Source organism: Salvelinus sp. IW2-2015, linkage group LG17 (genome assembly GCF_002910315.2).
Source record: "Salvelinus sp. IW2-2015 linkage group LG17, ASM291031v2, whole genome shotgun sequence".
NCBI lineage: Eukaryota > Metazoa > Chordata > Actinopteri > Salmoniformes > Salmonidae > Salvelinus > Salvelinus sp. IW2-2015.
The window spans coordinates 22,155,082-22,179,219 of record NC_036857.1 but is presented as its reverse complement, the minus strand read 5'-3'; the positions used below and the strand labels follow the sequence as shown (position 1 = coordinate 22,179,219).

The 24,138-nt window shown below is 43.2% G+C and overlaps 2 protein-coding genes across 7 annotated transcripts; both read right to left on the bottom strand.

Annotated features, from left to right (window-relative positions):
- Positions 1-530: 530 nt before the first annotated feature.
- Positions 531-11,156, bottom strand: LOC139029004 (WD repeat-containing protein on Y chromosome-like). Its single transcript, XM_070447735.1, is given in 27 exon segments — positions 531-767; positions 1,664-1,687; positions 1,895-2,069; positions 2,263-2,395; positions 2,572-2,740; positions 2,932-3,096; positions 3,329-3,362; positions 3,364-3,539; positions 3,672-3,719; positions 3,946-4,150; positions 4,334-4,404; positions 4,527-4,754; positions 4,863-4,973; positions 5,088-5,225; positions 5,341-5,489; positions 6,351-6,418; positions 6,884-7,014; positions 7,116-7,192; positions 7,272-7,387; positions 7,530-7,614; positions 7,769-7,874; positions 8,511-8,712; positions 8,800-8,903; positions 9,009-9,127; positions 10,040-10,193; positions 10,593-10,661; positions 11,004-11,156. Coding segments are annotated over 27 exon segments (3,447 nt in total).
- A 2,459-nt stretch (positions 11,157-13,615) lies between these two features.
- Positions 13,616-22,195, bottom strand: LOC111976909 (microtubule-associated protein RP/EB family member 1). Of its 6 annotated transcripts, none has more exons than XM_024006064.2 (8): positions 22,117-22,195; positions 21,418-21,541; positions 17,183-17,328; positions 16,874-17,066; positions 16,630-16,677; positions 14,882-14,994; positions 14,537-14,689; positions 13,616-14,379 (listed from the first exon to the last, which is right to left on the bottom strand). In XM_024006064.2, the coding sequence occupies exons 1-8, from the start codon at positions 22,165-22,167 to the stop codon at positions 14,329-14,331; spliced, it is 879 nt and encodes a 292-aa protein (XP_023861832.1). In that variant the 5' UTR covers positions 22,168-22,195; the 3' UTR covers positions 13,616-14,328. The 6 variants fall into 6 exon arrangements, with proteins under 6 accessions (XP_023861832.1, XP_023861834.1, XP_023861836.1 ...); XM_024006066.2 differs by having other exon boundaries at positions 21,418-21,545; positions 22,014-22,142; XM_024006068.2 differs by lacking the exon at positions 22,117-22,195 and adding an exon at positions 22,014-22,114.
- Between the last annotated feature and the right edge of the window lie 1,943 nt (positions 22,196-24,138).

The window sequence follows — 24,138 nt, the reverse complement described above, 5'->3', positions numbered from 1 at the left end:
GGTGATCAGAATTTCTAGAGTGGTTTGAAGAATCTTCAGGATCCCAGCGGGGAAACTGTTTTGGGGATTCAATTAATATTTTACAATCGGTACTTTCTGCTGCTGACCTTTTGGTATTTCTTTAAGTACCACTGGTGGGACCTCAGCAAACACAGATGCACCCCTCGCATTCGACGAAGTGATCCGGCTGGTCCAAGCAGGAGAGGAGGTCCCAGGCCTGTAAAAGCTGGACATGAAACCTAATAACCAAACTCCAAGTCTCTCTCAGATGGAGAGGAGACCTAAACCCTGGGAGAACTCCTAGACACACATGACTTGTACATATTACTTTTTCCCTCAAACTGTCCACATTGTGAGAAAATTTATATTTTTTGATATCCTCTAAACGTGCAATAAATAAAATCTATGTGCTCTTCACCATTTCATCACATATGATAAAAAGCGTTGCACGTGTCCTGTAGAACTGTCTCGACCTGATCCGTCTAAAACAACTACACCAAACACATGAAATAGTGCCTGCCAGACTCATTTCATTTCTGAGTGTAATCAGCGAGGGTCATATTAGCACCTGGGAGTTGCTGGTCGTGGAGGAGCCGCCAGGTAGCGTGTGTGTGTGAGTGGGGCCAGCGCTTAGTGCTCCTCTTCTGCTTGGTGGCAGTGTCTGTGCCCTTATTTAACCTGTGTTGATGGTCCTTCAGAAGCTCTGGGATAGGGGGCAGGGTGACGGGCCGCAGAACGCTGTAGGACAAGGCCTTATACACCCTCAACTACAGAGAAACAAACAAAATAAATAAACAGGCACATCATTATCCCTTTTGACTTCGAACAACAGAGATGGTGCCTTATACTCTCTCAAAAATGACAGAGAACTACACATCTGAGGCCAGGAAACGGTCCAGTAGAGTTAGTTGTAGGCTCTTTAAGGTATGAGTCCTACCTGCTCTTGACCAATAGAGTTAGTTGTAGGCTCTTTAAGGTATGGGTCCTACCGCTCTTGACCTAATAGAGTTAGTTGTAGGCTCTTTTAAGGTATGAGTCCTACCTGCTCTTGACCAATAGAGTTAGTTGTAGGCTCTTTAAGGTATGAGTCCTACCTGCTCTTGACCAATAGAGTTAGTTGTAGGCTCTTTAAGGTATGAGTCCTACCTGCTCTTGACCAATAGAGTTAGTTGTAGCTCTTTAAGGTATGAGTCCTACCTGCTCTTGACCAATAGAGTTAGTTGTAGGCTTTTAAGGTATGAGTCCTACCTGCTCTTGACCAATAGAGTTAGTTGTAGGCTCTTTAAGGATGAGTCCTACCTGCTCTTGACCAATAAGTTAGTTGTAGGCCTTTAAGGTATGAGTCCTACCTGCTCTTGACCAATAGAGTTAGTTGTAGGCTCTTTAAGGTATGAGTCCTACCTGCTCTTGACAATAGAGTTAGTTGTAGGCTCTTTAAGGTATGAGTCCTACCTGCTCTTGACCAATAGAGTTTAGTTGTAGGCTCTTTAAGGTATGAGTCCTACCTGCTCTTGACCAATAGAGTTAGTTGTAGGCTCTTTAAGGTATGAGTCCTACCTGCTCTTGACCAAATAAGAAGTAGTTGTAGGCTCTTTAAGGTATGAGTCCTACCTGCTCTTGACCAATAGAGTTAGTTGTAGGCTCTTTAAGGTATGAGTCCTACCTGCTCTTGACTGCTGAAGGTTGTCTGGAGATCAGGGGTACAGGACGGAAGGTGATGTCTCACTTTCTGTTTTTTATGCTCGTCCTAAAATGCTGCTGGTCTGAGGGAAGGACAGTTGAAGCAACATTCAATCGTTAGGCACAGTAACCACACAAGGGAGTTGCAGTCAGTCCTTTACTTTACTCTGATGTGCGTAGGCTACTGTGAGTGTGGATGGCATCTGTAACTCACCTGCCTTCCCTTCTCCTGCCACAGTCTCCATGTGTTCTCAATCTGCTCGTCGGTGTACTTGGCGATCCGTGGGTCGGAAGGAACCAGTTCCCTCAGCTGCGTTGTGACCTCACCAAACTTTGTCGACTGCTGACTCTTCTGTGCAGTCAGGCCCTCCAGGATGCGTTTGGCACAGCTAAGAAGGCATAGGAGGACATCAAAGAGATGTTGACAGATGACGTGACCGGACAAACATCAGACTCAGTAATAGTGCATGGATGGGTACAGTGCATGACTAGCATGTTTTTGTGTGTAGAAAGTCCCTTTCATCAGCCCTATAGTTCACATTATGGAGACAGAAGGGCTTCCATTTGGACTTTTCCCCTCACTTCCAGTGCGGGTACTTCCCCTCATTAAGGACTTTAAGTGTCTGACAGGACCCCATCCTCTTCAGGTCCACTGGGAGCTCTGTGTGGAGGGCGTTGGAGTCGCCCACCCGCCACAGGCCCTGCCCAAATGTACCTGAGATGTAGAGACAGACCGGGTACTAGTTGTCAGTATTAGTACACATACAGTAGTTGGCGCATATCAACACTCCCCCCTTGTGGCTGATAAAACATATTCAATAGAACCATAAGACGTTCTCAAACGAATGACACCATACACGTAACTACAGTGGTGGTAGTGGTGGTGCTTACCAATGTATCTGCCAGCGGCGGTCCACAGACGTACGTTACAGTCCAGGCTGGCTGTGACGACGAGGCAGAAACGCTCCACATACTAAAGATGAACGATCCCTTTCAGGTGGCAGCGCCAGGAACTCTGGGGCCTAGGGGGGGTCAGGGACACACTCCATCCCCGCAAAATCTGGTCAGAGAGGGATAATAGAAATTAGTGGGAAATCTATTTATGACAGAGTCTGTTCCGTCTACGGAAGGTGACATCATCAATGACCACTAGCTAGTTTCACATCTGTTACACATTCATCTTAACCTGCCCTCCCTAAAGCTCTGTAACTTGAACAAATATTTTGGTGTGTCATTATGTTCTGTGTGTACTGTTGTTGAGTTACCTCTTTGTCCTGCTCCACCACCAGTCTCCGTGGTCCCTCCACTTTGCAGTAGGGAGGTATGAGTTGAGGCAACCTCAGAGTCCTCATTGGATGATTCCTCCTCAGCCACCCCACCCCTCATACGGTAACAGTACTTCTCAATGTCCCACAGCTGCGGAAAAGGAAATACAGGTGTAGAGGGATGACGTGAACAAAGAAAAACAGAGGGAAAAGAAAAGAAAGATACTATCAGTCCATAGTCGATCTGTAAAACATCCTGCCAATGTCTCCACCCTGATCACTTCTCACCACTGTCCCCTTCAGTCAAAGACATCAGTTGGTGTAGCCAACATAGATAAACAACACATTGACTTTTCTATGGTCTCCAACCCCTCCAGTGCTACCGTGATGTATCCGTTGCTGTCTCCAGTGAGCAGTATCTTGTCTGTCAGTGGACATGGCACAGATGACTGGCCCCTTGCTATGCACGGCACAGAATTTCCCCAGCAGCCCTCCGTTACGGCTGATAGACCAGGCGTAGATGTAGCCGTCTGCTGAGCTGGTCAGGAGGATGGCCGTGTCAGGGCTACGCTCACGGGTGGCCAGAAACAACACCTGCTCGTCAGAAAGAGAAATAGGGAGAGAAAGCGAGGGAGAGACAGTCATTGACATCCTCTGTCGGTTATCAAGGTAAAACAATATTAAACCGTCAGATAGGTTACAGTGTACATGTCAGTCAGTCAGTACCTTCTCCACTGCAAACCGAGGCTTCTCCAGCTCGTCTAGGTTGATGGTCTACGTCTTGTGTCTGGGCAGCAGTGTCGTCCGCCTGCCCATGGAGACTGTGACTGACTGGGGCAGTAAAGCAGAGGCTGGAGCCGAGATGCTACCCCTCCGGCCCTGTGGGATGCATAGAAACATGCACATCAACATGAACATCAACAGAGAAACAGAGGTCTTTTTGTACAGTCTCTAGCGACAAAGAAAAAAAATGTCAGTGCTCCATTGTGTCTCGTTTCACCCGTATGGGTATGAGGGGCAGTGGGCTCTCGCTAGCGTTGAAATGGCAGAAGGTTTGTCCTGAATCTATGTTCCAGACAATGATGTCACCGCTGTAACAGGCGGTCACCAGCATCTTTCTGCCGTGGGCGTGCATGGAATAGATGTCGTCTGAGTGGTACTGGTTCCACACACGGTGCTCCATCTTATCCTCCTCCTTATCGTCCCTGACACACGGATGGACAGACAGGAGGAAAGACGGACGGACAGACAGACTGAAAAAAGTAAACATACAGACACAATCAATAGAAAATAAAACATACAAAAGCCACACAAGTTGACCAATTGCCAGCCAAGAAAGTGCTTAAAAGTTGCATACAGCCAATGATATAAAAACATGAAGCACTCACAGATACCACATGACCCGTTTGCTCCAGCCTGAAACATAAATCCTCTCGTTGATGTACAGAATCTCTGTAACCTGCCAACAAGACATTTCAGTAAGTATTTTTTTCTGTCCTCGAATGGCAGTGCTTGGTGGTAAGAAAGACAAGTCTGGTCCGTCACTTAGGGATCAGTGCCCTGCAGGATACAGCGTAGTACCTCATTGCTGTCCACCAGGGGCAGTTCAGAGATAAGAGCCCCGTTGTTGAAGTTCCAGAGACGCAGAGTGCCGTCTTTAGACACGGTGATGAGGCGGCGTTTGGGCCCGTCGAATGCCATGGCAGTGACCTCAACAGGTCGCTCAGGGGTCGTTTGGAACTGCATTACCTTCTCCCCTGTCAGGATGTCCCACACACTGACCACGCCCGCATGATACCCACTTACCACCTGGGCACAGAGCAGTGGAGAGAAGGTGGGTTTACCTAGCTTCAATAAGTAGTATGATCATCTCTTAGTTGACCTTACCTCACTCCCAAGTATTGAACCATCACCAACCTGTTTGAAGTTGGAGTTGTAGAGAGCAGCACAGAGTGGTTGTTCATGTGATGTTGTAGCTGTGGGTACAGAGCTGTCTGCATCCTCCATAGACCCTCGAAGAACTCCAATCTGCCCAGCACAACGTAAACATGAGGAAATAAATACACAGCAATACCAAAGAACCTTGTACAACCAATAGAGTGTGTATGAGTACACATGTTAAAGGCAATAACGAACACACACTAGGTACGTAGCCATCACCATGGTGTTACTGGTGTGGTTATAGTAGGTGCTGGTGATGGGGAAGCGGCCCATGTTGACGTTCCTGGATTGGATGTTCTGGAGGCAGACACTGTCCTGCAGGTCCCACACCCGCACATTCTGGAACAGAAAGAAACGACCCTTACCTGTTTTGTGGTCTAAATGAGCATTACAAATCTGAGTAGGCAACGGGTGACATTGAGTGTCGCTGTAGTGATAATGCTGGACATCTGACCTTGTCTTTAGACACACTGATGATCTTGTTGTCTCTGCCGTTGACAGCGATGTGAGTGATGACGGTGCTGTGACCTTTCATCTGTGATGTGGCCTGATTGGTCACATAGGGGTTCCAGACCCTCACGACCCGATCGAAGAATCCAGTCACTCACGACCCGATCGAAGCATCCAGTCACTGGAACATTGGAAAACAAGCGCGGACAAAGACACATCATGGGATATTGCATTAAAATAATAATATCCAGATTGACAGCTACAGAAAGATCAGCAAAGAATACTGTATAAAATAAGTAATATAAATACTGAGCTATATTGCATGAAAAAAAAGGGAAATTATATTATTTTATACTAATACATTTGCTTAGAGAAAGAGATTTAGTTTAACAAGTAATAAAAATAAAAACCTCAAAGATAGGGGTCAGAATTATTGTCACCTCTGTTTTCAATACTCCAGCACCCTCCCCTTGTAAGAATAATGACACTTAGTATGTTTCTGTAATGTTTAATGAGATTGGAGAACACATTGGGAGTGATCTTAGACCATTGTTCCATACAGAATCTTTCCAGATCCTAGATATCCTTCGTCTGTGCTTATAGACTGTTTACAGGACTGTTTATAGGCTGCCCTCTTCCATTGACACCACGGGTTTTCAATGAGGTTCAAGTCAATGGCCATTGCAAAATGTAGATTTTTGTAGTCAATTAACCATTTCTTTGTGGATTTTGATGTGTGCTTGGAAGTGTCAGCCTCCTAAAGTTCCTGATGCTGTTGACCTTAACAAGGGACCCAGGACCAGTGGAATCAAAATATGCTTTCGATTTTAATATAAAATAATATAATTTTAAAATGTTTGGAGCATGCGATATAGATTAGTATTTATTATTTATTTTATACAGTATTTGTTGCTAATCTTTATCAAGGGAGCCAATCATTTTGGAACTGACTTTATACGTAATTGGTTTAGACGTCATAAACAGCACTGTATGGAGTATTACTTCTACACATACCTAGAACGTTGAGCTCAGGTGAGTAGTCAAAACACAGAATTCCCTTCTGCAGGTGAAAGAGTGCAGTTCTGAGAAAGAAAAACAAGAGAATTATATTCATCTGTGAAATGAACATTAGAAATGAGAGATTTGGGGGCTTTTTAAAGAGGCACTCCAGTCTCTTCTTTACCTCATTTAGCACCTGTTTTACCTAACAAAAGGCACATCTCAATAGGTGGTAGGTATGACATTACATGGCACAAGATGTTCCCACAACCAAGGAGGGAGGCCGATAACATCACATCAGACCAACTCCTCGTATGGCCTAATCTTAGAAGTTTGCGGTTGTGTCCAAAAAAAACTACTTTGCTCAAAACATATTTTGTTAACTTTAAGTGTGTGTATATTACTGTATTTATACGTGGGATATTGATTTTCAACACGAAAAGTTCAAATATAGCTGCAGTGCGTCTTTAAACAGTCCTGTAAAACTCTGAGATAACACGATAGACACACTGAAAAATAAAGACGGGAAAACGCAAAAGGGGGCGTACCGAATTTTACACTTGCGTGAGTGGGGCAGCGTGGTCAGGATCATGGAAGTTTGGTCTGCCGCACAGCAGGTGGCGATGGCATTCAACTCTGGGATGTAGCGGATCTGGTGGATCCAGTCATTATGGCTGGGCTGGAACATAAAAAAAAGGGGAAGATATGAAACAGAGAACTAACTGAAGAGGGGAAGAAAGAGCGTGAACAGGAAAAACAAAAGTTATATAGGCTACTTACGACTCTAAAGCAGAGAAATGAGCTGGAGGTGTTTTTGAGCAGGGCTAACACAGGGATGCGATAGTTTGTTCCTGAAAAAGAGGCAAAGAAGTGAGTGTGATCTTCGGCATGAACATGTGTACCTACCATCTTTACCTGCATGTTTTCACCCAGTACCTGTCTTGAAGGCAGCACTATTGAACAGGCCATTATGGACCACATCAGAGGAGACAAAGATGTATATGGTGCCACTTGCATCACCAATGGAATACACTCCTCTCTTACCATCTGTCCTGAAAGGAAGCAGAGAGAAAAAGGTTATTCTCACAAAAAGCCTGCAAAAATCATTATGTTCCATTAAACAGAAGTAATAATCAATAATAATAGCAGTGCACTAGGAAATAGGGTGCCATTTGGAATACACACAAAGCCTACCAGTAGTCCATCACCTCCACGTTGGCCTCCAGCTCCGACAGGGAGAACACTATGTCACACTTACTGGCACTGATGTCATAGAATTCTGGTGACAGAAAAACAAACACACTGTACAAACACTTCAACAAACATACAGTAGCTATAAATCAGTAGGTATTACATTGTACAACATAATATCACCGCATAACACGATGTTTTCATGTGTACAAATGTTTGTACAGACATTCCCACAGACACACCTACGTCTCGCCCTGTGGAGGAGATGGAGAGCTGGTTGATGTTGCTCAGGCAGACCATGTCTGTCACCCAGACGGGCTGGGCCACTGTGTGCTGCATCTGACTTATCTAGAGCAGAGAAAAACATGCAAAGAATGTTTCACAAATAAAGAATAGAACATCCCACAAGCACGACATGAAGCATAGCTGCTGGTCCACAAGCACGACATGAAGCATACCTGCTGGTCCACAAGCACGACATGAAGCACACCTGCTGGTCCACAAGCACGACATGAAGCACACCTGCTGGTCCACAAGCACGACATGAAGCATACCTGCTGGTCCACAAGCATGACATGATGCATACCTGCTGGTCCACAAGCACGACATGAAGCATATCTGCTGGTACACAAGCACGACATGAAGCATACCTGCTGGTCCACAAGCACGACATGAAGCATACCTGCTGGTACACAAGCATGACATGAAGCATACCTGCTGGTCCACAAGCACGACATGAAGCATACCTGCTGGTCCACAAGCATAACATGAAGCATACCTGCTTGTGGGATGTTCTATTACCTAGCAGTGTTTCACAACTGTCTTTTCTCCATCTCTGTCAACATCATGTATTACTTCAGAGTTTTCACATCATATCAAACATTATCGTCTGGGGAAAACATATGAATTGCTATTCAATTCAATTGTAATAGATTAATTGATTGATTATTCATGATATAATGCTAGAACATGGCTGATACGCACATTGACAGTGTGCAGCAGCTTGAACCTCTCGCTCCAATAGTTGAGAACGCCATCACGGCTGATTGACAGTTGGCTTCCACTGTGGGCGCGGCCCTTAGAACCCCCCGAGGCCCTGCCATGCTCCTCAGAGTCTGTCTTTTTCTCCCCGGCTGGGGGCTGGAATGGGTAGAAGTGGAGCCGGACAATGGCCTCACAGTGTGCACTACACAGACAGAGACACAGTAAAATTTAAGGATGCACATATACTACTTAGGAACCTGTAAAACATAGCCAATGAAATACCACTTACACAGGCGCAATCTTGAGTGGTTTGGGAAAGTAGATTTGCCTGTTTTGCTGCTGCAAAGAGTCTTTCTCTCTGTACTCTAAAAGCATGTAGTTCAGATATTCAACCTGTATGAAACCACACAAAGTTTTTGTTTATGAGAGTAAGAATTGAAATGTGTTTACGTGTTTGTCACATACCAGTTGGTCAAAACTGTCGTTTTGCTCTCTCACCCAGTCCATTCTGCCGTCACAGTTGGTGTCCACCTTCATAAAGATAATGTCCACATCCTCATCATCCACATCACCCATGATCTTCTTCATCGCATCTCAGAACTGATACATATCCAACCCTGACAGAGAGAATGACACATTGTTCAAGAAAATATGTCCCTTTTGGATAGTGTAACTTAATGATTCGTTTTATTATTCACATTCTGTCATAAAGAGCACATGTTCAACCAAATAAAAACCCAATTTCCCCCCCCAAAATCACTATAGTAAGTGCCTATTATGTGCCAAATAAAGTAACAGGGTTGACCTCAACAGGGTTGACGATTTCATTTTAAATCAGCCATAAATCCCCTTGTTACAGGAGGAATGGAAGCTTGTCGTGTGCAATAGGGACGGGCAATTGAATGCAAGCTTCACAAAAAAGTTGAAATTGTTAAAACATTTCTAGCCTGTATGTATGGCAGGGATGGGCAACTTAGATTGGGGTGGGGTCCACAAAAAATCTGAACTTATCATGGGGTGCCGCAGTGGCTCGCGGGTCTGCGTACCCACATCCATACCCACACATGCAGTCAGAGCTGGCACTAGCCTATTGAGGGCCCTTAGCAACATTTTGTTAGGGAGCCACCCCCCACCTTGCAAGCAAAACATTTTTAGTTTTGAAGTACATTTCATGCAATTCTACATATTTTGCCATGGGGCATAGAGAAAATGTTGTTTTAAAGTAAGCTTGCTGCAATCTAAAAAAACAGTAAAATACCTTATTTGCAAGCTCTAAACCCAACAATATAGAATTTTGGCACTTTAGCTTTTAAATTTGACTTAAAATATCAAATGGGCGCAAAAGGGACTAATTTCATGGAACGACCCATGTGTGTTCGTATGACAACACTATGTAGAAATGTGCAGCTGGTTGGTGAAAATGGCAGGGATCCACTAGGGGCTAAAAATGATACTGGGTTGGGCTAAAAATGATACCATGGTATACTATTAGTTATGGAGAGGTGTTATAATGTGTTCGGGTCACTCACCCCCTCCTCCATCCGTGTCAGCCTCTCTGAACATACGTTCAATGCGGCGAAGGTGCTGTTCATTGATCTTATTCTCCACTCCCCCCTGAGCTGGCATGTCCTCCTCCGTGCAGTCACTGCTCTTCCCTGAACGCTCCGCCTCCCCTGAAATACCCTGCTGAGGGAGGATATAGAGCACCTCAATCACACTTAACTCCACATTTGATATTAAAACCAACATGAACCATTTTTCACTTGAAAATGTCTTAGGAGGGCAAGATGAATTAAAAACTGCGTAGAAAATGTGGGTGACAAGGCAGCAAAAACCCAGGCAATTTGAATGGAAATATCTGTGTAAATAAAACAGAGCACTTTGGGGAGCATAACAGTGTGCAGATTTATTTTGTTCTGGATTTACCTGAGCTGTGGTGTGTTTCTGCTTGTCATCGGAGGTGGAACTGTGATAACACGAGCAACGGATACATTGAACACCCAGCAATCCAAAATGTGATTTAGTGATCAAACACACTTAAAGTCCTAATGTAAACTAGCTTTATATTGATATTAGTCTGACCTTGTAAGGCTGGCCATCTTCAGTTCCCCTGTGACAGTCCACAAGCTCACACTGGTCATGGCTTTCCACCTTTAACACAGGCACAAATGCTCACAAAAGAACAATGCTCTTTTGGTGATGTCACAATGTGAGAGAGATGGTCCTAACATACAGACAGGGGAAAAAAGTATTCGATCCCCTGCTGATTTTGTACGTTTGCCCACTGACAAAGAAATTATCAGTCTATAATTTTAATGGTAGGTTTATTTGAACAGTGAGAGAGATAATAACAACAAAAAAATCCAGAAAAGCACATATCAAATTTTTTTGAAATTGATTTGCACACATCTCAGGAGGGATTTTGTCCCACTCCTCTTTGCAGATGTTCTCCAAGTCATTAAGGTTTTGAGGCTGACGTTTGGCAACTCGAACCTTCAGCTCCCTCCACAGAGTTATGGGATTAAGGTCTGGAGACTGGCTCGGCCACTCCAGGACCTTAATGTGGTTCTTCTTGACCCACTCCTTTGTTGCCTTGGCCGTGTGTTTTGGGTCATTGTCATGCTGGAATACCCATCCACGACCCATTTTCAATGCCCTGGCTGAGGGAAGGTGGTTCTCACCCAAGATTTGACAGTACATGGCCCCATCCATCGTCCCTTTGATGCGGTGAAGTTGTCCTGTCCCCTTAGCAGAAAAACACCCCCAAAGCATAATGTTTCCACTTCCATGTTTGACGGTGGGGATGGTGTTCTTGGGGTCATAGGCAGCATTCCTCCTCCTCCAAACACGGCGAGTTGAGTTGATGCCAAAGAGCGCCATTTTGGTCTCATCTGACCACAACACTTTCACCCAGTTGTCCTCTGAATCATTCAGATGTTCATTGGCAAACTTCAGACGGGCATGTATATGTGCTTTCGTAAGCAGGGGGACCTTGCGGGCGCTGCAGGATTTCAGTCCTTCACGGCGTAGTGTGTAACCAATTGTTTTCTTGGTGACTATGGTCCCAGCTGCCTTGAGATCATTGACAAGATCCTCCCGTGTAGTTCTGGGCTGATTCCTCACCGTTCTCATGATCATTGCAACTCCACGAGGTGAGATCTTGCATGGAGCCCCATGCAGAGAGAGATTGACAGTTATTTTGTGTTTCTTCCATTTGCGAATAATCACACCAACTGTTGTCACCTTCTCACCAAGCTGCTTGGCGATGGTCTTGTAGCCCATTCCAGCCTTGTGTAGGTCTACAATCTTGTCCCTGACATCCTTGGAGCGCTCTTTGGTCTTGGCCATGGTGGAGAATTTGGACTCTGATTGATTGCTTCTGTGGACAGGTGTCTTTTATACAGGTAACAAACTGAGATTAGGAGCACTCCCTTTAAGAGTGTGCTCCTAATCTCAGATCGTTACCTGTATAAAAGACACTTGGGAGCCAGAAATCTTTCTGATTGAGAGGGGGTCAAATACTTATTTCCCTCATTAAAATGCAAATCAATTTATAACATTTTTGACATGCGTTTTCTGGATTTTTTTGTTGTTATTCTGTCTCTCACTGTTCAAATAAACCTACCATTATAGACTGATAATTTCTTTGTCAGTGGGCAAATGTACAAAATCAGCAGGGGATCAAATACTTTTTTCCTTCACTGTAAATCATTGATATCAAACTTAACCAGATTCTGAACAGATTTCCAAGCTTTTTTCTGTTTATAAAAAAAACCTTGCACTCTTGATGACAGAAAGATGACACTAGGGAGACAGAAGGGGAGAGACAGAGTCCTGTCTATGACACAATCGTTACATGAAAAGATTATGACCAGTTATCCAAATCTGTTTTGCATCTTGACAGACACAGAGAAGGTTATGAATGAGGAGATCAATAGAGTGCAGTTTAACATGTCCAACGACATGTTGTAGACAAACAACCTCTGCAGTTACCCAAGGCCCGGTGGGCCTCATCGTTCACCTGCAGGAGAAGCTTTGTGCCTGTAAAAGACTAGCCCGACTATAACTTTATAGGCAGTTTACTGGGGCCAAGTGACTGGAAGCAGAAACCGGATGCCAGATCAACATGCAAGGATGGGGGTCAGTGAGAGACAGAGGAAAACCCCACATGGAAAATCTAGATGAGGACCTGTATATTCTGATCAGAGAAAATGACACGGCCCAGCTCAGAATGAGGAGAGTGGTCATCAGGAAGCCCCTGGTGCCAACAGCGGAGGGAGAGGGCAACATGAAGACGCAGATGATGGAGCTGGCTCAACGGGACATACAGAATCAAGACACAGATAGGATCCACACCACCACCGCCACTCAGGTCCCCTGCCTCACAGTGGTCCCCACAAGGCAGGTGCTCCCTATTGCAATCCCCCAGAGTGGAGGCAGGGAGCCCGATCAGGAACAGATCCGGACCACACAAAGGGCTGCCATGTTGCCCACCAGTGGCAGAATTGACACCACCCAGTATGACAAGTACACCCTGCCACCCAGTCTATGGTGCAGTGGGTGTCTAGACATTTGTTTTTATTTATGGCCCTTTACTCTGGGAATGTTTACATTTATTTTGAATTAGCCTATATCACTGTGCTGATTTTGGTTTACTGCAGTTATTCTACCAAGAGCCAACTGCCAATAGCAATGCAAATGTACGTCAGGACATTTTAATGAGCAGATAAATATACACATTCTAAATCAATTTCAGTTAATAACATCACATAGAAGTTAAAACAAGTTATTTCTTCAACCTAAAAAACACATCTAGTTTTTCCAATCAAACCTTGATTTTTAAAGAAAAGTGATGCCTGTAGAAGCCTTATATTGCTAATAAATTCACAAACAGACTTCCTACTAAAAGAGAGCTCTCAGTTCCTCTGCTAAGAGTGTGTAGTTCTGCTCTAACTGTAGACTAGAGGGATGTATTTCTTCACTGTGTGGACTGGCAACCATACATCCTGTCTTTGGCTTACATGAGGAAGTAAATTAGAACACAGGTCAGTGTAGTGCAACTCTAGCCTACATACAATACACAAATGGCAGAATGAGTCTTATAATTTTGCTTTTAGGTAAGAAGTACATTCTTTTTTTATTTAAGGTGCTCAATAAAAACACTTAATTTCATTGAAAAATCAAAAAAGTAATGTGATGAATACCTGCGGAGATAAAAAAACAAACTAAATACAAACGCTGATCGCCTAAACCACAAATTAACTCTTAAGTATATAATGAATGTGTGTAAACATACCATAAAAATTACAATAATTTCAATTGGCAGAGTATACATTCATATATATTTAAGAATTACTCATATTTGCAAATATCATATCAAAATAATCTAGTACAGTACTGTTTAGGTCAATTGGAAATATATAAGGAATAAAAAGACAACCTGAACACATTTCAAAAGTAACAGGCCTAAATTTAAAGGCACAGAAAAGGCCAGAATAAGAACAAGGCAGAAAACCCCCAGAAAATAAAAACCCATTGGAATTTTATCCAGGGTTCTTCTTCTCTGGTGGCTGGATTAGCAGGGTCTCTGAAATTTATTTTATGGTCCAAAAAAAAACAAAAAAACACTTGGTCCAACAAACACTTGGACCAAGGTGGCAGGCAGTGTATAATCCAGAGGCAACTTAATCCACAGTGTGAGTAAGTGCATGTTCATTAGACCCAAAGAGTGCGTATGAACGGTGCACATGCAAACTTGTGTGTGTGTGTGTATTGAAGTGTGTGATTAAGGTATGAACTGCAGTTGTGTCCATTTTCATCAGAACTCTTCTGGTTCTTCTCCTTCAGCATCAGGAATAACAAACCCCTCCTGTTAGCAGGAAACAAAATTTGGATTTCAATATTCAAATACAACGCTACATTTGGTTCCTACTACAGAATCATCAGTTATGAAACATGTATAGAACTGCAGAAGACGGAGTCTCTCAGATGTGTCTGTCAGAGTATTCCTGTGAAGTTTCACTCACATCAGTGGCGTATAGAACATCCATAATCTTCTGCATAGTTGTATCTGCCTCTCCATCCACTTCTTGGCAGATGACCTCAATGGACCTCAGCTTTCCAAAATAAAAGTCTCTCTCTTTCTCCATGTCCTGGACAGTGGCCTTCAGGGAACTGACCTGAGGCGAGAGAATACATAAGTGATAGGAGAACGACTGGGCGGGGCTGTCATGACTCAAGTTACAACTAAACAAGCTTCAATTTCAATAAACTATTCACCTAGCACACAAAAGCTGTACAGGAGATTGACGGGAAATCTCATTGTGTCTCATCACAACTAATTTTAGCAGTGACCCTCCGAAAGAACATACCTCCTGGGCTAGCTCCACCCTTTCCACGTCCTCTGCCCCGCCGGGCCTCCGCAAGGCACTCCCTGCTGACCTGGGCGGGGGTTTGGTTACTGTCGTTGTAGACCTCGTGGGAGCTGGATCCAACAAAAATCACAGTTGGCAAACTAGGACAGAATAATAACAGTGGACTGTGCGCATGCACTCAACCTTAGACACACAACTGCACATTTATACCCAGTGACTCCAGTTCCTAGCCTATAGAATACTGGAATGGACATGAACCTACGTATGATAGGATAAAGGTCAGCCATTTGTCAGGGGGTCAGTCAACTTTATACAACGGGTGGGTCTAATCCTGGTTGGTTAAAACCGCATTCCAGCTGGTGTCTATTCCACAAGTTACCACCGGCTAAAGCTATGACGTTAAAATGCCTATTTACTCTGTTCCATCTGACTGGACAATCCACTGTCTCAGTGTTACCCTTTAATTCAACTGTGCAACAACCAGAGATCATTGTTTGGTTAGCAATGTTTCTGTAGCGCTCATGTGGTTCCAGAGTTTGCTAAACAAATGGTAGGCATAGGCCACTTTGTAGTTAACTAAGAAATGTTTGGGGAAAGCCTTTCCATCTACCAGAACATGTCAACATTAGCATCATCGCTAACGGCTACACAAAGTGGTAGACAAACGGACGCACAGGGCCAGGAAAATACTAAATCACTGATGCATTTTATTAATGTCTTATGATAATCTTGGGCAAATTAATGCATTTTCTAAAAAATGCAATACATTTAGTTGATTTCCTACTAAGTTCAATAGATTTTGGAATATTGAATTCCGTTTTAATGTCTGGATTCTGTATTTCTGTCCACTTTCTCCGCAAGGCTGATTTTATAGGACCCTACACAGCCATACACTGGTCGAAATCAGTTGATGATAGTACTTAGACGGAAATGCAACAAGTATTGATATTGTGTCACATATACACTGAATAAAAATATAAAACGCAACATGTAAAGTGTTGGTCCCATGTTTCCTGAACTGAAATAAAAGATCCCAGAAATGTTCCATACACACAAAAAGCTTATTTCTCTCAAATGTTGTGTACAAATTTGTTTACATCCCTGTTAGTGAGCATTTCTCTTTTGCCAAGATAATCCATCTACCTAACAGGTGTGGCATATCAAGAAGCAGATTAAACAGCATGATCATTACACAGTTGCACCTGGTGCTGGGGAAATCAAAAGGCCACTAAAATGTGCAGTTTTGTCACAACACCACAGATGTCTCAAGTTGAGGGAAAGTGCAATTGGCATGCTGACTGCAGGATTGTCCACCAGAGCTGTTGCCAGAGAATATAATGTTCATTTCAGTACCATAACCAGCCTCCTTTGTCATTTTAGAGAATTTGGCAGTATGTCTAACAGGACTCACAACCGGATTCTTCACCTGCGGGAACGTCTGAGACCGCCACTAACAGCTGATGATATATCACTCCTTTTATTTTCCTGCATAAGTATAATCAGGATTACGCCTCCACTGCCCTTCCTTCCAATTAGACTGTTTGGATTTCTCCCTGACCAACATGGCTGCCATTTTCACCCCATTCTGGAACTTTGATGTTTATGACATAGCCTCTCGTAATTTAGTAGGGTATCTATGACCTAGCCTTACAACAAAAAAGTCCTTTCCACAGTGTGACCATGAATGTGAAAGCCCACCATAGGTGCCCATTGGAGATCCCCGTTTGACCATTAAACCGCCTTACCGACTCTCGCCGCTGGTCTGATAAGAGTTGGGGAGCTGTGGAACTGTACTGAAATAGAGATGCATACAGTATGCATTTAAGGGATCAAGCATCAAAGACACAGGAACAATTTATGTTCCACCGGCTGACTGGGAGTAACTTGGATTAGACGCCCACCCTGTTGTTGCTTGTAGCTATAATTTTCAATTAGGTATTTATGTTATATTCATCAAAATGTTAGAAATTATACATTCTTCTTCCTCACCAGTGGTGGGCTTCCTTGGCTTGGATGCGACCTGACCTGGGTTGGGCGTAGGAGCAGTGTCCTGGCCCTGGCGAGCACCGAGTGGGTCATACTCCTTTCCATCGTAGTTGGCATCAAATAATTTCTTAAACCACTGCACAAACTCAAAGTTGTCCTGGAACTTGCCTTTTATCAATTTATCCACAGGAATGATCTGGAAATTGTTTAAAAGGTGTCAATTTCAATGGCAAAAATGGCCGTAATGTGATCTTTTAGGAATACTGCAATAGCCGAAAGTACACATTGAGTTAGACACTCGGAAACACTCACCTTGTCAACCCCAATCTTCTTAAAACTGGTCTGCAGAAGTTTGAAGTTGTGGAGGAACTCAGTCTCTAGTTTTGCCTGAAATTTTACCTTCTTCAAAGGGATGCATCCAGGGAAAAGCATGTCCATGAACTGACAGTAAGCGGCACCTGTGTGAATGTGATAAGATCATTTATTAAATTACCAGCTAATCAATCATGTCTCAACTTTTATAGGCTATAATCAGTGTAAAGTACTTAACTTCTCTAGGGTAGGGGGCAGCATTTTCACATTTGGATGAAAAGCATACCCAAATTCACCTGCCAGCTACTCATCCCCAGAAGATAAGATATGCATATTATTAGTAGATTTGGATAGAAAACTCTGAAGTTTCTAAAACTGCTTGAATCATGTGAGTATAACAAAACTTATTTAGCAGGCAAAACCCCGAGGACAAACCATTCAGATTTTTTTGTTTGAGGTCACTCTCTTTTCAATGGATTTTCATTGGGAATACAGATTTCTAATATACCTTCTTGCAGTTCCTACCGCTTCCACTGGATGTCAACAGTCTTTAGAAATTGGTTGAGGGTTTTTCCTTTGTGTAATGAAGAAGTACGGCCATCTTGAACAAGGGTCACTCGAAGTGTCCTGTTTGTTAGAGGCGCATGACCAGAAGGCTAGCTAGTTTGTTTTAATCCTGTATTTAACACAGATCATCCTGTCTTCAATTTTATCGATTATTTACTTTAAAAAATACCTAAAGTTGTATTACAAAAGTAGTTTGAAATGTTTTGGCAAAATTTACAGGTAACTTTTGAGATATTTTGTAGTCACGTTTCACAAGTTGGAACCGGTGTTTTTCTGGATCAAACGCGCCAAATAAATGGACATTTTGGATATATATATCGATGGAATTAATCGAACAAAAGGACCATTTGTGATGTTTATGGGACATATTGGCGTGCCAACAGAAGCTCGTCAAAGGCATGAATTATATTTTTATTTCTGCGTTTTGTGACGCGCTGCTTCTCTTTGTTTACTATGGTGCTAACTCAGATAATAGCATCGTTTGCTTTCGCCGAAAAGCCTATTTGAATTCTGACATGTTGGCTGGATTCACAACCAGTGTAGCTTTAATTTGGTATCTTTCATGTGTGATTTAATGAAAGTTTGATTTTTATAGTAATGTATTTGAATTTGGCGCTCTGCATTTTCTCTGGCTTTTGGCCAAGTGAAACAGTAGCGTCCCGCCTAAACTCAGATTTTTGGATATAAATATGAACTTTACCGAACAAAACATACATGTATTGTGTAACATGAAGTCCTATGAGTGTCATCTGATGAAGATCAAAGGTTAGTGATTAATTTCTCTATTTCTGCTTTTTGTTACTCCTCTCTTTGGCTGGAAAAATGGCTGTGTTTTTCTGTGGCTATGTACTGACCTAACATAATCGCAAGGTGTGCTTTCGCCGTAAATCCTTTTTGAAAAACAGCTTCTATCTCAAGGCCATCAGACTGTTAAACAGCGACCACTAACATCGAGTGGCTGCTGCCAACATACTGACTCAACTCCAGCTCACTTTAATAATGGAAATTGATCAAAAATGTATCACTGGCCACTTTAAACTATGCACTTTTATGTTTACATACCCTACATTACTCATCTCATATGTATATACTGTACTCGATACCATCTACTGCATCTTGCCTATGCCGTTCTGTACCATCACTCATTCATATATCTTTATGTACATATTCTTTATCCCTTTACACTTGTGTGTATAAGGTAGTAGTTGTGGAATTGTTAGGTTAGATTACTCGTTGGTTATTACTGCATTGTCGGAACTAGAAGCACAAGCATTTCGCTACACTCGCATTAACATCTGCTAACCATGTGTATGAGACAAATAAAATTTGATTTGAAATCAGACATGTTGGCTGGATTCACAACAAGTGTAGCTTTAATTTGGTGTGTTTCATTTGTGATTTGATGAAAGTTTGATTTTTATAGAAATGTATTTGAATTTGGTGCTCTGCGTTTTTACTGGCTTTTGGCCAAGTGGGACGTTAACTTCTCTGGGATATGTGGGACGCTAAGTAAAACTACTTTAGTCATTTTGGGGGGGGGGGGGGTATCTGTACTTTAGTATTTATATTTTTTACAACTTATTTCATTACATTCCTAATGAAAAGAATGTACTTTACACCCAAAAGTACTTGTTACATTTTGAATGCTTAGCAGGACAAGAAAATTGTCCAATTCACACACTTGTCAAGAGAACTTCCCTGGTCATCTCTACTGCCTCTGATCTGGTGGACTTACTTAACACACATGCTTCGTTTGCAAATTATGTCAGTTTTGGCGTGTGCCCCTGGCTATCCGTAAATGAGAAAGAAAAAACAAGAAAATGGTGCCGCCTGGTATGCTTAATAAGGAATATGAAATTATCCATACTTTTGATACATAAGTATATTTTAGCAATCACAATTGATACTTAACACCAAATAATTTATAACTTACTCAAGTAGTATTTTACTGGGTGACACTTATTTGAATCATTTTCTATTAAGGCATCTTTATTTTTTACTCATGTATAGAAATGGGGTACTTTTTTCTCTGCTCCTGACATTACCTCTTGCCTAAATGTCCTATGACAGCACAAGCCACTTATCTGTGGGGAGTACAATTTCCCTATACGGGGAGTAGTTTCCAAGATGGCGGTAGATGAATATACAGTGCATTCGGAAAGTATTCAGACCCCTTGACTTTTCCCCACATTTTCTTATGTTACAGCCTTCTCAATCTACACACAATACCCCATTCTTGGTCATGGAGGTGACCAAGAACCAGATGGTCACTGACAGAGCTCCAGTTCCTCTGTGGAGATGGGAGAACCTTCCAGAAGGACAACCATCTCTGCAGCACTCCACCAATCAGGCCTTTATGGTAGAGTAAAAGGAAAATGACAGCCCACTTGGAGTTTCCCAAAGGGCACCTAAAGGACCCAAACCAAGATTGAACACTTTGGCCTGAATGCCAAGCGTCACATCTGGAGGAAACCTGGACGAAGGTTCCCCTTCCGACTGGACAATGACCCTAAGCACACAGCCAAGACAACGCAGGAGTGGCTTCGGGACAAGTCTCTGAATGTCCTTGAGTGGCCCTGCCAGAGCCCAGATTTGAACCCTATCTAACCTCGCTGGAGAGACCTGAAAATAGCTGTGCAGCAATGCTCTCCATCCAACCCGACAGAACTTGAGAGGATCTGCAGAGAATGGGATAACCTACCCAAATAAAGCTGTGCCAAGCTTGTAGCGTCACACCCAAGAAGACTTGAAGCTGTAATCGCTGCCAAAGGTGCTTCAACAAAGTACTGAGTAATCGGTCTGAATTCTTGTGTAAATGTAATTTCATTTAATATGAATTAGCAAAAATGTCTAAACCTGTTTCTGCTTTGTCATTCTTGGTATTTTGATGAGATGTTAATACCTTTTAGAATAAGGCTGTAACGTAACATTTACATTTACATTTAAGTCATTTAGCAGACGCTCTTATCCAGAGCGACTTACAAATTGGAAAGTTCATACATATTCATCCTGGTCCCCCGTGGGGAATGAACCCACAACCCTGGCGTTGCAAGCGCCATGCTCTACCAACTGAGCCACACAGGACCGTAACAAAATGTGGAAAAAGTCAAGGGGTCTGAATACTTTCGAATGCACGGTATAGGACTACACATACAGGCTGATGGTGTTGTAGTTAGTTGCCAAGTAGGCTTGAACCTCCTGCACATAGCTAAAGTAGTCCAGACTCGTTATAGATATGTCTTAATTGATCGGGCAAAGGGTGCATTGACAGTACGATTTAAAAAAAAAAACTTCCATCCAACCTTTTCCTGGTGATACTTTCTTGGTTCTCGATTCTGATGCCACAGGTGTCTTATAAACGGCAATTTCCAGTTGCAGGTGGATCTTGCAATTTAATATTATGAAAAATATTAAATGCACTTTCTGTATTGAGTCAAATTATAATTTCTCTTCATATTCTCTTTTTTTGAATTCCACCTGCAACTGGAAACAGAAATTTAAAAGACAAGGTATGCATCTCCAAATAAAGGTTTGTCGAAAATAACGTTACCACGCTTTGAATGAACCATCGGAACGGCCATCACAGGCTAGTTAGCTATGTCGATGGACATATTTCTGGTTTGATCTAGATCAGCTAAGTTAGCTAGCTAACGTGCTTTCTTACTGACCTGAGCACAACTGCTCAATCTTGGCGTAGTTCATCTGTACAGACTCGTTGATCCAAGAAAGCATATCATGGCGACTAAGGTTGTCGCCGGTCACAGATGTCGAGTAAACGTTCACAGCCATCTTCTAGCTTGGTACATGAGAGTAATGTAAGTTTTAGGGAAGAAGGGACAAACAAAGAAACATCTAGCTAACTTACATCTTAGTTAGCTAGCTAAGACACGCAGGATCAATGTTCTTTATGGCTAGACAGCTACTAGTAGCTAGTCAACGTTTTAGCTAACGTTTGCTAACTTTACGCCCTATTAGCTAAATTGCCGTGTTAACAATCATAAACTTTGACGTAGTTGACAGTGATCTTTGCCAGCTAACGTTAGTCATATAATGTTAGCATCACGTTATACAGAGTTTGCCAGTTTAGCTAATATTGAGCTAATCCGGAACAGCTAACCTAACAATACGATAGCTAGCTGTTAGCTATCAAACACACCTATCCTTCAACAACGACATCATCGCTAACACTAGATACGCTATCCATTTTAGCTGGGTAGTTTTACTGTGCATTATCCATTTCCGTGAAACACGCTTTTGAACTTACATTTTCTTAATCTTCCACTGGTTGAATTAAATTACAAAAAGGTTAAAACTTGTGGATACACCAAACTTTCTTGCCGTTCACCGGCGTTTTAATTCTTACGTGCCTTGTTCCTTCCTCTTGGCTCTTGTTGTACGGTTAGAAGGTAGCTGAACATTAACGTTGCTGCCACCTACAGGCTTGGAGTATACACAACAGGATATGGCTCCCACTTCTTCTTCTTTAAGGTTTTATGGCAGATTGCACCTATTGGTCTATTGCCGCCACCTATTGAACCCAAAAATATCTCACTGGGGGGGAGGGGGAAACATCTCACTTCTTCAGTAACAGTTCAAATCACATCCCTAACAGGCTTAGCTGCCTGTGAGGACGGTGCATTCATTGACAGAATTCTTTGTAATGCCTCTGCTGTAAAATCCCTGAGTCCCAAAAAACAATCAACCGCACTTACAATGATCCCTATTTTCTCAGATTTCCTCTCTGTGTGCGCTGTGCAGTTGATAACCAATGTAATAAACGCTACAAAGTCCACCTTCTTAACATGCAACATGTCAGGATCGCTCTTTTGACAAGGAATATTATCCAGGGTCTCTACTCCTACTGCCATTATTTTTTTCAACATCACTCCTTTCTTCCACCCTTCTCATCCCCTCTGCATAGGAGACATGCTAGACATGTCACACCCTGATCTGTTTCACCTGTCTTTGTGCTTGTCTCCACCTCCCTCCAGCTGTCGCCCATCTCATTATCCCCAGTGTATTTATACCAAATTAAATCAAATCAAAGTTTATTTGTCACGTGCGCCGAATACAAGAGGTGTAGACCTTACAGTGAAATGCTTACTTACAGGCTCTAACCAATAGTGCAAAAAAGGTGTTAGGCGAACAATAGGTAAGTAAAGAAATAAAACAACTGTAAAAAGACAGGCTATATACAGTAGCGAGGCTATAAAAGTAGCGAGGCTACATACAGACACCAGTTAGTCAGGCTGATTATGGTAGTATGTACATGTAGATATGGTTAAAGTGACTATGCATATATGATGAACAGAGAGTAGCAGCATCGTAAAAGAGGGGTTGGCGGGTGGTGGGTGGCAGGGCACAATGCAGATAGCCCGGTTAGCCAACGTGCGGGAGCACTGGTTGGTCGGCCCAATTGAGGTAATATGTACATGAATGTATAGTTAAAGTGACTATGCATATATGATAAACAGAGAGTAGCAGCAGTGTTCTCTGAGTTCTCTGTTTGTCTGTTGCCAGTTAGTTTTGTTCGTCAAGCCTACCAGTGGTTTCCCCTTGCTCCTGTCTGTTTCTAGTTCCTGTTTTGACCATTCTGCCTGGATAATTGACCTCTGCCTGCCCTGACCCTGAGCCTGCCTGCCGTTTCTGTACCTTGTCACACCACCCTGGATTATTAACCTCTGCCTGGCCTGACCCTGAGACTGCCTGCCGTTCTGTACCTTTTGGACTCTGATCTGTATTACTGGCCTCTGCCTGCCCTTGACCTGTCGTTTTGCCTGCCCCTTGTTCTAGTAATAAACTTTTGTTACTTTGACATTGTCTGCATCTGGGTCTTCCCTGAAACGTGATAGTACGAACTGGCCATGACTGACCCAGCAGACTCGGACCAGCTCCGCAACACCATCTCCTCCCAAGGAGCCACCATTGGAAGGCACAGGGAGTAGCTTCATGACCTTAAGGGGTCCAGACCTTGGCCGAACGCCATGACCAAGCGGTGAACACATTGCTGGAGCAATTCCACGGGCAGCCTACCACGACGGTAACTTCCCAGCCCCTCAGTAACCCGGCTGTTAGCAGCGCAGCCTCCCCAGATACCCCGATTTCCCAGTAACCCCGCTTACCTCCCCCAGAACGCTTCGATGGAGAGTCGGGCGTTTCTCGCTCAGTGTTCCCTCATCATCGAGCTGCAGCCCTCCTCCTTCCCCTCGGACTGCTCTAAGATAGCGTACCTCATCACGCTGATGTCCGGGAGGGCGCTTTCCTGGGCTACGGCAGTATGGGAACAACAGTCCAGGAGAGAGGCTGCTTGGAAGTTGCTTCGGCAAGACTCCCGCAGTGTGGCAGACTATGCGGTGGATTTCCACACGTTGGCATCTGAGAGTGCCTGG